This window comes from Amblyomma maculatum, chromosome 1 (genome assembly GCF_055883805.1).
Source record: "Amblyomma maculatum isolate TAMU_Amacu chromosome 1, ASM5588380v1, whole genome shotgun sequence".
Taxonomy (NCBI): Eukaryota; Metazoa; Arthropoda; class Arachnida; order Ixodida; family Ixodidae; genus Amblyomma; species Amblyomma maculatum.
In genome coordinates this window covers 104,238,028-104,254,203 of record NC_139344.1, presented here as the reverse complement: position 1 = coordinate 104,254,203, position 16,176 = coordinate 104,238,028, and the positions used below count along the sequence as shown (strand labels likewise).

Here is a 16,176-nt window from a genome sequence, read left to right as displayed (position 1 = left end):
TGGTCCATTTAGTAATGCCATCTGAACTATATCTCGCTCATTTGCAAAAAAGTAGAATGCTTTGATGTTTGGTGTATTGTAAACTCATCTTTCATTTTAAATGTTGATCAGTTCAATTTGCAAGTCACCTTGAAGGTTAGTGACATCAGACGAATTGCACGTACTTATGCCAGTTATCTGCATAAAATTCTACAGGTCTCTCCAATATCAAAGGGAACAAAGTCACAGCATTAATTTATGAAATACTCTAGAGTTATATGTGACAAACACAATTTTTCTTTTTTCTAACTAGTTTCCACTGCCTGTAATATCCAGAAGTAATTTTCGAACTTAGTAGACCTATAACCAAATTTTATTTGTGTAAACTGGTTGTTCCCATGAATACTAGTGAGACCTGTGTGGTGCAAGCTGGGTCTTGTGGCACAGTGTCGTTTATGAAAATTAAATTTTTTAAGTGTCCATTGATGGTGGTGCCATCTTCATGTAACTAAACCTGTAGTGAAGTTCTGCATTACTATTTCAGTATTTCAGTTCAAACAACTTTAAAGGCTGCTGCACAATGTCTCAAGTTTAAAAAAAAGAAAAAAAAGAAACACAACAGGCACGTAGAAGCATCTCTCTATCCCAAATTGCTGTCTTGCGACTAACTCTTTTGCACCATGCTTGTCCAAAGTCGTGACTCATCAACCTTTAAAATGTTGAAGGGTCATATTCTAGTTACATAATGTATGTAACCTTTCTGGCTCTTTGCTTGCGCATTTAATAGAAACTGTTCTCACACACACCACATACGCAGGAATGAACTTCTGTTTCTTGACTGGCTTGGCAGCCCAATTAAGTTGAAATTGAAATTAAATGTGTGTAACCATGATCATTGTTTTTGCTGGCAAGAGGTTTCACATGGTAATGGAGGTAAAAAGAATGTGTGATGGTTTCTAATACCTTGGATACCATAGGCTGTCCAGCAATATCACAGAGCATGAAGCCTAATGCTCTAAAGTGCCATTCTCACTTTTATGTTCAGCCTGAAGGCTAACAGATGCATAAAATTTTCTGCTTCTCACCTGTTTGTAGATGTCAGTCTGCTCACAAGCCGATGGTGGTGAGCACTGGAACTCACTTTTGCATATCTGGTGCTATAAACAATTGTTGGTTATTCACCCTAGGAAAGTGGCCCGTGTGGTGAAGACTGCTGAACCAAGCAATCCATTGACTCCTGTTATGTCGGCCTTGAAGAGTGCCCTTGGGTTCCCCTCAGAGCACTCCAAAACCCAGACATCAGTGCCTAATGGTCCAGGTAAGTCCTTGGAGCACAGAGTGCTGAGAAATGGAGCAGAGGTAAGAAAGAAATGATCAGCAAAGGTTAGTCCACTGGTCCAAATCAAATGAAAACACATAAATAGACACGACAGGGTTTGTGTAAACAATTTATGTTAGGGGTGAGAGAATATTGAAATTATTTTACACAAATCAAATGTTAATAAAAATTCTTTTTGAGTATTCAGTGAAATATTTGTTGATTGAAAAACTACTGAAAGAGGTAAACAATCAACCTTTGTTGCCCTTTTTTTAAATTGTGCATGGCATTTGCTAGTGGGATGAGATAAAACTAGACTGACTGATTACTAAAAAGATTTGCAGCGCTAAAAGTAACTAGCTAAAAGTAAAAAAGTATCTTTTTAGTAACTATGAACCAACAAGCCCAGCTTGGAGTCTTGCTACTGACTGATTAGTCAGCACCATGTTAACAGCTGTAATGTAGTCATGAAGCTGAATAATCCATGAACTGACACTCAACTTGCAACTAAAATAGAAGGCATAACTGATAGTAAAGCCCTGTTATGTATCGGTCTTTATGAAACCGGAAAAATGACCAAATTACCCGAATGTCAAGTTTTCAGTTACCCCTCCCCTCTCTCCAAAATAAAAGGAATTTCCATACATATGGAAATAAAAATGTAAAGCATTGTGAGGGCTCTGCATCATGTAAACAGCGAGCAAGCCATGGCAAGTATGCAGTTCTAGGGTGTTGGAGAAATCGTGCTGATGTAAACAGAACGAACGCCAGTGCCAGAAAACTATGACCAGCAATGTGCCAACTGATCTGAAAGTGATGCAGCTGGGTTAGGGACAGCTGGCGAAGGTGCGGCCAATAGCAGGGTCATCGCGAGCCGATGACAAGGTTCAAGAAGCAAAACTATGTGGCCAGAGTATTTTTGGCCTAGTGACATGGAGCCTTCTGTTACTTGCAAGTCAAGAGGCTTGCAGGCTACAGTGCACCTGCAATAGGTGGGATATTTACACTGTCTCTCTCCATGCACCAGACACCTCAGCACACCTCCGCTCTGAGAGTCCTATGTAAAATGAGCTTTGCTGCATATCACACTCAACCAAAATTAGATGGCAGAGCTTGTAATGGAAGAGTTGTTATGGTTACATTATGGGCGAGCACCTTGGGTGTGTATATTGAGTATGAAGCCCATTACTGTACAAGTGAAGCAAGCAACATCATTCTTTTTCATTTTGGTTGTTCCAAGTGGGTATTCAGCTATCTTGCTATGCGTTTTTGTCAAACACTGTATGTGGAAAAGCTCGCTTTTGGAATTACTAGCAGTGTCCAAATCTGACTGATCCACTCGGTAAACTACGGAAAAGAATGTGAAGAGGATGCTCATATATTTTCCTGGGACTTTAAACTTGACCTTTGGATATTCTTCTCAAACATTGTGGTTCTGTCACGTTTGGATTTATGAAAGCCTGCATATTTGAATATTTTCAAGTATCTATTTCTTGAATCAGATATGAAGTGAATAACAAACATATTCAATTTGTATTCAAATTTTCGAATATTCTCACACCCCTAATTATTTAACACATCTGTGCACACACTACCATATTTATTTTTCCGAAGTGATTTTGAATATTAAAAATTCGCAGCACACCAAGTTCGATAACAACTATAAATATATTTTTATATTACGGTTAGCCTAAACTGCAGATACCCTGCCGCAGTGGTGCAGTTGTTAGGGCGCTCGACTGCTGCACTCAGGGATGCGAGATTGAATCCTGGCCACAGCGTCCGCTTTCCGATCGAGGCAAAAAGCAAGGTGCCCATGCGCTGTGCGCTGTGATTTCAATACACATTAAAGAACCCCAGGTGGTCGAAATTTTCAGAGCTCTCCACTATGGCATCTCTCATAGCCTGAGTTGCTTTGGGACATTAAACCCCATAAGCCAAGCCAAGCCAAACCTAAACTGCACTTGAAGCGCTTTTCTGAAAAATCTAATGTACTTTTACACAGTTAGCCTTGATGAAAAAAAGAGAGGTCGTACAGAAAAGTGTATGACTCCAGCATTGAATAAGAGCATGATAGGCATGGTTGCAGGCTGGTGTTGGTGGTTGAAACTGCATGATAGTCAGCCAGTTTTGCTGAAAACAGTACATGTACAGTTTTATCTTTCGCCATGTCTTTTCCTTTTTGTCTCTCTTCCGTAACTTCTGCATTGAAATCTTTCTTCATTTGTGTTCTCTGCCACTCTCTGGGCTGGAAGGGTGGCTAGCTAGTTAATATGTGGCAGATGCTCGCTCATGATCATCACCAGCATAATCTTAGTTTTTTTTCCCTTTTCTCTCTATAGTGTTGCTCACAGCACAGCTTTGACAGCCCATTTTTTAGTTGTGCAATCACAAGTCACAACCTAGCACTAATTTAAATTTTGTAAGTTTTGTAAGTATAACAAAAAGTTACTTATATAATACTTCCGGAATTGTTGCTTAGTAAGTGAATAACTGCATGCATAGAGCACGTTAATCAGACTTTCTTTCTCATAAACCCTGTTAGAACTATGGGGACACACATAAGTTGTTTGTATTATGCGTAACTTGTCCTGTGCTTCCGTGTTTCCTTATTCTTCATGCATATCAACAGAAGTTCGTTTTGTCCATAGAGAATTATTCATATAATTCTCTATGGACAAAATGAACTTCTGTTGATTGGAAGATTGGAAGAAAATTGCCTAAGTAAAGCTTTTTAAATACCAGCTGCAAATTACTGGAACACTCAGAGTTTGAAGTTTGTTTGTATTAACGCCCATTTAAATCATTCAGTTTTAGCAGTGGCACAAAATGCCACATTTTTGGGCAACTTCTGGACAAGTAACACCATTCATAATGTTGCAAAAGGACTCTACTTCAGTTATTAGTATTTCTTCAGAGTGTTTTTTTAAACTTTGTCAGCACTGAGTGGTAGCAATTCAAGCATGATGTCCAGGGTGGCATCTTCGCCTCACACTGAGCCTGGTCAAAAACAGTGAAGCTTTGTGTGAAAAGATAGCATCCATTTGTCTTATTTTGGTTTGAAAAGAGATGATCGCTGCACCCAGTCTGGGCTATTAACAGGCGCCCATTTGCAACTTTTGTTATTGTCATTTGCACAAAAATTTACTGCTTTCTGAGTCTCTTTGAAGGTACTTGGCATATTGTAAAAGATTCCATGCCACCAGCAGTGTAGAGGATGCTGTTTCCTACAAGACAGCCTGGGTTTGACCTTGACACTGAATTATGAATTAACCCAAATGGCAATGCTGCTTGCAGGCAGTTGCTTGTAATTTTTTCTGAGTGGAAAATTTAGCACGAAGAGCTAATTTGTAACTCTTTGTATTTGTTTCTGAAACACAGTTTCACATAAAAGTCAGCTGTGACATTCATTGTACTGTGTCACCTATGCCATGTTGCAGGTGGCCTACATGCTGTGCCAGCAAGCCCAAGTGAGCCACAGTTTGAGCAGCTAGTGCAAGTACTACACCAGCTGGCCCTATTTGCTGCTCAACAGGAGGAGTTTCAGGGTGTCTGTGCTACTTATGCACTTAAGATTCGTGGGGGCACAAAGGATGGAATCACAGTTCACATCTGCTTTGACCAAGGTTTGTGTAGCAATGGCTGTTACAGACCTCATGAACAGATTAGCTTTGCGGAAGTACATGTACTGAGGCTGGAACTGTTATATGCTTGTCAGGTCAGCAAGGTGAAGTGATGTGTACTTGGTGTAAATGTTGCTCCGCTTGCATCAGGATGTTAATGGCACTTGCTTTGCTCAATACCAATACCCTGCCAACGTGTGTCTACCTCCATTCTTCAGAACTTCAAATCAACAAATCTGAAAGTAAGGGGGTGCTAGTGTTTTACTAAAGGTGCATCTAAAAACTTATGTTTCAGTTATATATACATGCTTTTGGCGTCAAATGAATTGCAAACAGTGGAGCACGTGAAACAAGTTTCAGATCAGGCAGTCTGCCTATTGTCATCAGAGATAGGCGCGCTCATCCAGGTTTGCGATGATAGATTCGCTTCTGTTTTCTTTTACGTTCTTCATTTTCTCATTGTGCCACTGGAGCGCTACATTCATTATTTTCAGGTGGCGATTTGTACAATGCAGTTTCACTGACGGTAATGACTGTTGCCTATGTGGGTGAAGCGAGCTCCCTTAGCTCGCTGGCCTACAGTGCTTTGATTTTGCTCATGTCATCGTGCCCACTGCTGTTTTTTAAATTTTTTTCAGTGGCTGCTATTCCTTTTTACTGATTTTTGCTCTCGCATTTTGCTTCCAGTGCTTGGAAAGTGCCCTGTAGGGTAACTGTTGTCTCTCATCTTGCTTTTCCAGGAGCATAGCTTAGTTGTTACCCACTCCACGAGCAGGTACACATGCTTTTCTGTACACCACTGGCAATGTGCACAGTGCCAATATCTGGACATCTCTGTTCGTGATAATGTGCATAGTGATGCCCCGTTAGTTGAAAATGCAACCTAGGGGGTTTTAAGCCTCAAGTCAACAAATGGGCACACTTTGCGCATAAGTGCCTTTTAGTTTGTGAAAGGCAATGTGCGACTTGTGACACACATGTGGTGCCGAGGTCTGGCTCATGTCAGATCTTTGCCAGCATAGGCACGATGATGCCCTACCTTCTCCGCACTGGCAAGAAAGCTTCCCCCACCAAGGAAGCGTGCTCCCGCAAAACAGCTTCCCCGCCGTCCTTCATGATGGTGTGTGAAAGCCTTCTTGTGGGGGTGCACGTTCTTGCATTGAAGATTGGAGTATGTTGCACATTTTTTGAAGTGAAAAGCTTCACTAGGCTCGTCAACACCGTGCTTCGCATGAGCCGGAGCCCCAGATTTGCCACTTCTGCGCATGTGCGAAACCGAGTGACGTCATGCATGGCGCAGGTGGCCGTCGTCGCCGCTGCCGCCACTGACTCCGTCGCCTGACCTTTCGTCGCCGCCATGCACTACTGCTCGTATGCACCGTCGCTTCTCCTTCTCACCACCGTTTGACATTTCGCTGCAGCCATGTGTAGTGCGCATTTGTAGGGGGTGGGGGGGTATATAAGGAGCGCTTGCTCATAGAACAGGCACAGACACTCGCCATGGAAAAAGAAGAAGAAGCAACGGTCGGACGTCGCAGAAACACTGATTCAGAAGTGGTAGCTTTGGAGTTAGCTAAAGAGCAGCGATGATATGAAAAGTGCAAGGCTAGACGAGCGGCTTTTTGCTTCGAGATATCCAGGCTCAACCTTAGCTAAGCCACTGCTAATTTTTTTTTCCCCTTGACAGTGCCTTGAGGACACCCCATCAGTGTTGTTACATGGGATCAGCACGGTGCACGGTCTCTGCGAACATTTATTGGACACGCGAGACAATTCATCTTAAGCGAATTTTATTTTTACATATTTCTATAGGAATCCAACCAATGGTCTCATATTGCCCATCTTGTCCGAGAATTCATCTTAGCTGGGTTAATTTCAATGGGAGTCTACTTCTGTCTGTTTTGCTGCAAAACTGTATTTTGAGCTGCAGCTATTTGACACCAGTAATTGACATCTCGCAGGTAATGTGGAGCTCGTTCGTGGTAGTGACCTTGGCAGTCGACGCAAGGCAGATGTGACACTGTGCCTCTCAGCTGATGACCTGACATTGATTCTGTGTGGCAAGGAGTCTCCCATGCAGGTGTACATGGGTGGCCGTATACAAGTTGAAGGAGACTGGTCTTGCCTGCGTCGTTTCATGGGTGTCATTGACAAGTGCTCTAATGGCTAGGAGCTGCACCTTTTTTTTATGGCAAGTCATTTAATTTGTGCACTGCAGTTACTACACTGTCACACGTGACAGTGCTGTGAATGACAAATGAAAATGTGTGCATTTATTTGTCACATATGCTCAGCCACCCTCATCATGCTGATTGTATGTAGACAGGTTTGCAGAAGGAGTGCTATAGGAATGCCTGTATGATCAGCCGTCTGTTGTACTGAGGAATTTGACTGATGGAAATATAGCTGAAAAGAGTACTACAGCGTATAAATTATCATATGAACTGATCGTGTTGAGAGACTGCAGCCATTATTTCATGATTTCATTGAAAACCTTAGCTTGCTAGTTTCATTTTGTTTGGAATGAAATAAGATGCCTCTTAACATTTTGCTGAGGAACCAGACCCGGGCATCATGGTCACATATGCTTGGTATGTTGGTCGTTTCAGGAGTTTTGCAGCATACAGTTTGTAAAAATTAATTGAAGTAGCAGTAAAGATACAAAACTCCTACTTTAATATATACTGTAATATACACAGTTAAGGCGTACCCAGTAAGACACGAAAAACTGCACACAAAGCAGCAGTACGCCCTAACTGAAAACAGATTAAATATGCCCACTCACTAGGCGGCGAGAGAGGAAAGAGCTTTCTCTGTGGGTGTGTCAATAGCAGGAAATGTGCTCATTGTATACTACGCCATGTTGCTGGCACCCGTCTCTTGAAGCATCACCATGATCTGCACGTTAAAATGACTAGTGGAGTTTCTTTTCACTGCATGATGGGGCTTATGGCTGCTTAACAAAAGACAGATTCAGCATCGTATGCAATGGTAGGTGTGTGCTAACCAGGTGTTTGCAGTAAGCCACTATGCTGTGAGTGGGCACCAAATGCATGAGGTTTAAATGCAGAAGCTGATTCTGGGATTTCATGCTGCTAAGTCCTAAATGGAAGTGCTGCTAAGTTAGGTATGTTTTAACGTGCTTTTATTGTATTGCCTGCATGATTTGTAGAAGTCGAGCAAAACCGTTCACCATACTCATGTTTTTTAACATGAAAACAGTGCATTAAAAATCAAGGCTTACTTGCTTCATTTGAGGGATGTTGTTTTTATTCTTGTTAGAACTGACTGGCCATATCCTTAGAACGTAAAGGAACATAAAGGAGGCAAGAACTTTGGTGTTTATTAGAATAATATTTACTACCATATTTTCCAGTGTATAAGACACCTTTCTATAAGACGCACCTCTCATATTTAGAGGCTTTCAACAAAAAATTTCGTATATAAGACTCGCCCTTGTATAAGATGCACCTCAGTTTACCCAGGTTAGGGCAGTAGTACTTGACTATACTACATGCTTGCCGACCATCGCAAACCACTCTGTGCCTGCAAGAAAACTCGTTACATGCAAATGATAAAAAAAAAAAGAAAAAAAAAAAGGAGCACAGTGAAAGCAGCAACACTTTATTGTCACTCAAATCCTTGAAAGACTTCATCTTCGCGCGCGCTATCAAAAAAAGTTTGCAATGCTGAGGCATCCTCTTCGCGCTCATAATCACTGTGGCTGTGCTCAGGAACTCTGGTGCATGACACTGCAAAACACTGCAGGAAGTGGAAAACGCGTATGCATTAGCCACCAAACAATGTAAATCGCAACTGTAAAAGTGAATCGGCTTGCCCTGGCTTGTTTTGGCAGTGTGGAAAGGGTGAGGAGTGCAGATGCCACCATCTTTTTGCATTTTATATTACTAATGCTAGGTGCCTGTGAGGAAGTCACTACTGTTATCGTTTCTTGATAGAGTTCACCTATGAACATTGTGCAAAAAAAAAAAAAAAGACGCACAGAAGAATGATTGTATAGGACAAACTACCAGAATTTTGTAAAAGAACCGTGTCTTATACTCCGAAAAATACGGCAGTTTTAAGCGTCTCTCATTCAGTAATGTTCAGTCTGGGTGGTAGTTCTACATATATTATCTTTGTATATAAACAGTACCTCTTGCTGGGCTAGTTGCTGTGACAGTGTGTTAACAGAAGTTAAAACAACGCTAAATTTTACACAAACCACACAGAAATACGAACAGGGCGGGCGCTGTCCTGTCAGCACCTGTCCTGTTTTTCTTTCTGTGTGGTTTGCATAAAATTTAGCGCTATTTTTACTTTTTTTAAGGCAACATCTTTGTATATGTGTGCTTGAGATCAAAGATAGGAGTACTTTGGGAGCAAATGCTGCAATATGTGCTAGTCCTTTATAGAATAGGACATCCCACTAGATCTACTTGTGTTATTGAAGGTTCATCTGCTTACCTAAATGGATCATTAAATAACATACTCTTCGTAATTTATTATTGTGTTGTTATTGCGATCATTTTATAATGTATCTGAATATTGTAACTATGCTTTATGATATCTGCACTTCATAGTGCACTATTTTTGTGCAGGTTGATATCATGACAGTATTTAAATGCCATATGACAAATGAATAATATTGTTTTTATGAATTGATTGTTCAGAGCCAGATTGTTATGTGAGAGACAAATTGCACATAACCTCATGGTTAACATTTTATGCAGTGTAAATGTGTGGTGGTTATGGTTATGGACTTACCTTTTTGTATAGCCATTCTTTTGTACAGCTTAAAAGTAATCCATACTGCATGACTTGTTATGCTCTTCCTACTTGTAATCGTGTCCCCATGTTCAGAAAAGTATTAGCATTTTAATTTCTCTGTATCATTAGGTTAGCTTTTCCGTTATGCATGATCTACATGTGAATGACCTGCTTCTAATATTGCTGGAACATTCTAGTATTGAACAAATGAGATAGCAGTGAGCATGAGAAGTTTGGGCCTTAACACGGGTAAACCCCTAGCTTTCTATGGCAGACAATTTTAAATTCTGCCAATTGAGAACAAAAAAAACCTGCAAAACAAATACTTGACACTATTGTATTAGGAGCCAAGACGTTAAGTACTATAATGTGAATCCTTTTTTTTTTTTTTTTTTTTTCTCGAGCTGTTTTCACCATCAGGCTAAAGAGATGGTGGGAGAAAGCAGCTTTTTAATGACCTTAGGACAAAATGCACAGCATGCAGTTGTAAATAAGAAGGTGGGTGCATTCTTTAGTTTGATTATTAAAAACAAAGCAAAATAAAAAGTGCCCTGCTGCATAGCTATGGGCACAAAAGGAAGGCGGCGTGAGAAAGAAAAGTCACTGCAGGTGTTGACGGGAGTAGAGAGAGTGAAGAGCAAATGGATGCAGGAGTGGGCAGCTTGAAACACTCAGTTTCAGGTGCACAGAGATGACAGTGGCTGCTGCTGCTGTTTGGGGGTTCGTGCATTGAAGTATCGGAGGCTTAACTTTGCTCAATTATTGCTAGCGGATCTGAAGCGTTGCTGCTGAACCTTTTATAAGGTGCAAGCTGTATGCATCTCTTGCATGTGTACAAATGGCAAAATTTCACTCAGAATATTCCTAGAAATTAAATGAAATTACATTCAAGCCATTTTGACCACTGGTTTGTAGAAAAGAAGGCATATGCATGTGTACCAATAACTTGGTAAAATGACCTCAAATATTTTATTTATCCATTCCTCAGTCTCTTCGAAATGCGAAAAAATCAGCGTTGGAACTGAATATTGCTTCAAGAAGTATTATGAGACAGTTGACTGATAGAAAAAGGCCCGAAAGCTCAGCAATTTCGAAAATGTTCTTTTCCTGCCCAAGATAGGCTGCATCAATCTTACATCCATGCGTGTAAAAACACACAAAACAACAAGGAGTTCTATTACCAGAAGACAAAAGCAATCAGAATCACTATTTATTTTATAGTTCAGTAGTATTAGCACACAAAAAGTATGGCATGTAGGTGCACTACTGTCCATTTGCTGGCATTTTTTGAAGCAAGTGGAACAACATATATCCCTCTGTCTTACAAAGGGTTATGGGTTAACTATTTATATGGCTAACATTTCATGGGTTAAAGGGCAGCTCCAGAGGTTTTTTGACATTCGCATATTCTGGTAAAAATTTTACTGTAGGTTTTAATGTCAGCCCTGATGCATTCTACCAAATTTGGATGCTTTGCAGTAATCCATTCGCGTGCAACTTAATTTTAAAATGTGCAGTTTTCATGGCCTCAGTTTAGACTATTTCTGTGGGCAACACTGCTTTTGTGATGTCATAAACATTATACTCGCATTACTGCCCACTACCCGCGTAATCATGAAATTTCGAAGACTATTAGGCTATCTCGGGCATTTTATATACGTGATGGCTTCCAGACTTTATTTTCACCATTGAATGCACACGAGTGCTTTTCCAGTACAGTATGAGACGTCACCATTTCGTCGGCTAGAGCATCATGTCTGGCCATGAAACCAGTTTTGGTTTTGATTTCCTGTTCTTCATTTTAAAAATAGAGTTACTCGAAATTTCGAAAAACATTTTTGTTTGTGTCAGAGTCAGGGCACCTTGAGGAATGTAATGCAGTCAATAAGCAATCAATAACTCAGAATAATAATAAAAAAAACACTGGAGTTGCTTTTTAAATTTTTTGTAGGACAGCAGGAGACATGTCTTATGTATTTGCTGTTGGCATCAACCTATGTGTTGCTCTTGTATATTATGATATTGTCTGTGCTTTTCTTTTACACCTTCAGCCATGGTTGTTATAAATAGGTTGAGATTGTACTGTAACCATGATAGTATTTCTTTTAAAATTTTTTTGAGCTCTGACACACTCGCTGCAAATAAGGTAAAGCAGTCATTTTCTTATATTGTCATTCCTCCTGATATCCATAGAGGAATGGCATAAAGATGCTGAAGTGCAACTGTAATACTGTTCCTTGAAAACTATTTAAATTCGCTAGTTTTCTTGGAATTGTGGAAAATTAAAGGCCTTAGAGTAAAGTACTGACACAGCACCTCTGGCACTTGCTAGCGTAGTTTTTTCATCTCATTACAATCACGTTATGATTTTGCCGATTATAGCACAGTCCTTCCGGTGCTACTAAACTGAACTTCTGCTGCTCAACACGTAGTTGGATTTTATATGGTATCAAAAGACCGCCTGTCCATTGTTGTGCTAATTTATATTGCTTATGTTTGATGCTGCATTTATAAAGAAACTGCATTATTATCTTGATAAACTGGCATGTAAACAACAGATAAATTTAGATACTACTCTGCCTGACATGTAGTCATTAATACAGTTGTGACGTCATGAAAAGTGGCCAGACATTTTGCAATAAGCTAAGCTTTGAGGAAAAAAGTATTGAAATTTTTTTAATACCAATTCTGCATTGTAAAAACCTTTTATTCAACTTTATTTTGCAGTGCTTATTCATCTAGGCAAGCACCTAATTTATTAAAAGGAGTCTTATGTAGCATCATGGCAACACAAGGAACATGACCAGCAAAAAAAGACCTTGATAAAGCTAAAGGTGCAGGCGGTTCATTCTTGCCATAATTCATATGGCACTGCTAAAACCATCAGCAAGTGTTCTTTTCCACATGTTCTTTCTTTCAATCTGTCCTACTATCATTGCAATGTCCAGTAAGATTCCATCAAAGCCAAAAGTAATAGTGTCATGCATTGGGTATTGGCACTGGAATCGCATTAGGTGTCGCACGTAGTATCAGGAGGGCCACACATTGTGGGATTCTAGCTTGAGTCTCGCTCATTGGCTTGCAACGTGGTACATGGTTTACCTACATGCCATGCAACTGACCGGCTGTTAGCCAGTCATTATTTTTCACCGGCTGCACTTCAAGATATCCAAATTTGGTCAAAAAACGTTCTGAAATAAGCAGTGGCAAATATAAAGTATTGGTATTAGTTTACCGTGCAACAAAAAGAACTTTTGATTTAATGATACTTTAGAGCATACGAGGTCAAGCTAACAAATGTCTATTTGTTTAATGTAAAGTAGATGTTACAATGCAGTGCAAAAATTCGTCCAGAAACAGCTGGCATGAACGGGCTTTATGTTGGTATATTGTTGTGATAATATGCAGTATTAAGTTGCTGTATACTTGCAACATACTGGCCTTAGAAGGCATCATAATGCTTTGTTTTGTGTTAGTACCTGTTGTATTGCACAGCATTAGCTTGGCCTGATGCTTGTGAGAACATGCATGCTTACCGGACACTTCCACAGCCATTACAATTTTGCACTTGTGGGATTGAGCGCCTCATGTTCTTTACTGTACGAAAGGATGTCTTTAGTCCTGGGAGTCAGCTTGTTCCAGTACCTCACTGCTGTCTGAGAACATCAGGGTACTTTGCAGAAAAATCTTTAGGTGAAGCATTTTTTTTTTGTCTAACTTGCATTTTTTTTTTTTATTGCACTTTGCTTGCTTGATGGCATTGCTGCATGAACACAAAAATGTACCGCCTAATGGATTGACAGTGATGTCACTGCAACACAAAGCAGTCACAAAAAAAATGATGCAGGTTCCATTGCATACTGGACAGTCCTAATTGACTCACAAATGCATTATATACACACAAGGATATCTTGTAGCTTTTGTCTATAAAGGAGCGATCCACTTAATGTCATATTGATGCAAGTTTTAATTGGCAATCAGGTTCAAAAATGTTACAAAGCAAGACTGACACCCTCACCCTGCATGCCAAATTTTTTGTGAAAATTGCTCATAGGCAAGATTTTTATCTAGCCTTTCAATGCTAACGTCTTTTCTGTAATGGTGAAGAACAGATATTATCAAAAATGCACATGTATGCATTGAGAGGAGAGTGCCTCCAACACTTGTTTTTGTCAAAGCACCTCCTTTGCACAGCAGTGACAAGCAGTAGCTGCAATCTACAAGAGCAATGTATGTGCACAGTCCAAGACGTATAAAATCTGTGACAAGTCAGAGAGCAAGGCTGAACAGATTCTCCTGTTGTCAAGTTGCTCTTCATGGGAAGAAAAGAAAACACAGACAGTACCTCTTTATTCAAGCCGGCGTGTCGTAGTGCTATGTCCTTCAAAATGGAACTTTACTTTGCAGTGACATGGTGACATGGCTGACTACTCAGAGTTCAGAAGTCCTTGGATTGTTAATTATTTCTTAGTTGGAATTTGAAGATGATTTGTTGGCCCCAAATATTTACTCAGGTATTCACATTTCAATTTTATTTTTTATCTGTTTTTACCAAGTCAAGTGTCACGTCTTCACAATATATTCGAGGTATTTCATTTTGTTCTTTGTCCGATTTTTGATGCTACCCTTTCATTTCACACTTGTTTCATATGCTAATTGGGCTCTTTAATATCGAGATTACATTAAGGAAAGAGAAGACTGTGCAGTCACTAGTCAATTCACTAGTAAAATATGAGCTCAGTGGAATTACGTTTTATGGTTTTTGCAGTAGTTTGTTGCTTGTTACACTTGAATGCAATATGTAATGAATGGACAGTCTTTGCAAACATCGGGCTCTCTTTATGGACACACTGAGTACTATTTTAAATGCACTTCTTTTTGCTTTTGCTTCCGCCATGTAGAACCAGTGACACACTTAATTGGTTACTGTTATTTGGACAGTCGATTTTAATTACAGTAAAGATTGACAACGTGGAATTACTTCATTTTAAGATTGTTTTTAAATGGCCTTCATTTTCTGTGAATGAAGAAGTGAGCAAACCCATCAGGAGTTATATAGTTTAGTCTCTCTTGCAAGTCACAAATACATTCTGGATAAGGGCAGCAAAAAGGCAGTATTGAGGTTTTTTCTCGTGCAGATTGTTGATTTATGTCTATGGTGCTCCTTCTTAGTACTTGCAGTACAGTGGTACTGCCTGTGTCAAAATTTTATGGACCAATGTACACAACTTTTGTGTGGCCTCCAGGCAGTATGAAGGGACCTGTGGGTACTGCTGAGGCTTGAGAGCTTATAGAGCAATATCTCCATGCTATTGTATGCCTCCAAAGACCTCAAAGTGCTGCTAGAGCCTTATCAAGTGAGCCACAGACTGCTCTAGCCTCTGAGGCAGCTACCTGTAAAATTCTGACATGCTGTTGTCAGAACACACAGCATGTGATTATTGCCTACTTATTGCACCTGTTCTTGGAAGCACACATCAGTAATGCTTGCCAAAGTTAAGAATGTTTATGCCACTCTTCATGTGGTACCTCATGTAGAAAGACTATCTTGCCAGCAGAGGGATTGTGATATCTGTGCATTTTCTTTTGTGCATCAAAGGCTTCCCTCTCATGCATCATAGTAACGGCAAGTGCTATTGTGTTGTGCTAATTTTCCATTAATTTTTCGATTTCTTTACGACACATACTGGCTTCATTTGACACAGGTGCATGTGTATTTTGTGTTGTGCATTTTTCAGCAAAAGACTTTTAGAACCTTTGCAACATCAAGTGGAACCGCATCAAGCCCTGTTACCTATTTTCTGCCCTATTTCTGCAGTGTAGTCACATGTAATCAAGCCACAATATTTCAGAAACAGTAATTTTGTTATTGTAGTTGTCTTGTGCATCATGTTATTACACAGTGTGAAGCCCTGTCTAGAATGGCTATATTGTTTAACTGAGGACAATAAGGAATGGTCGTTTTCTTTTTGTCAAATTATGTGTGAAGACATCTTGTACACTTCCTCTGCATGAACTATCTAGTCATAAAAGAAAATCGAATTAAAACTGGGTTAGTTGCTTTGTTTTTGTTTTTTTTTCTTGTAAGAAGCTAGATTTCTTCTTCAAATAACATGTCTTTTGCGTCGACAATATGCTCCAAAATGATTTGAGGAAGTCATTTCTGACAAGGAGTAAAGTTGTTGTTTTTTTTTTTTTTCTTTTTTAAGTGTTGAGGATACCAGCCTCTGGAATGGTTAATTTTAATGATGAGAAGAAAATAGCTTGGTAGTCCTGAAGATGCCAAGAAGTAGAAAGTTTTATTCTTTTGCTGTACTTCTCACTGCCTTGATGTTCCTTCCATGCTGTAACTGTGTACTCTGGAAGAATAGCCATGATTATTAATTATATTAACTTATTTGGAATACTTTAATTAGTACATTTGTATTATAAATGTCAGCATGTTGATGCGTTACTGATGAGCCAGTCTACATTCCATGAAAGCAG

The 16,176-nt window shown here is 39.7% G+C and overlaps 1 protein-coding gene across 3 annotated transcripts in view; it reads left to right on the top strand.

Annotated features, from left to right (window-relative positions):
* Positions 1 to 15,903, top strand: part of LOC146203396 (stomatin-like protein 1) — a 28,693-nt gene extending 12,790 nt beyond the window's left edge. Inside the window, exons 7-11 of one of the 3 annotated variants that reach the window (XR_014703857.1) lie at positions 1,167 to 1,297; positions 4,738 to 4,923; positions 6,882 to 7,111; positions 14,098 to 14,204; positions 15,429 to 15,903. Coding sequence is in view for 1 of the 3 variants with exons in the window: in XM_084588733.1 (XP_084444859.1) it covers positions 1,167 to 1,297; positions 4,738 to 4,923; positions 6,882 to 7,090 (526 nt within the window). In the remaining 2 variants the exon portion in view is untranslated. Of the gene's footprint in view, positions 1 to 1,166; positions 1,298 to 4,737; positions 4,924 to 6,881; positions 10,189 to 14,097 lie in introns of all 3 variants that reach the window. The other 2 variants (XR_014703856.1, XM_084588733.1) reach the window with 2 other exon arrangements.
* Positions 15,904 to 16,176: the final 273 nt, after the last annotated feature.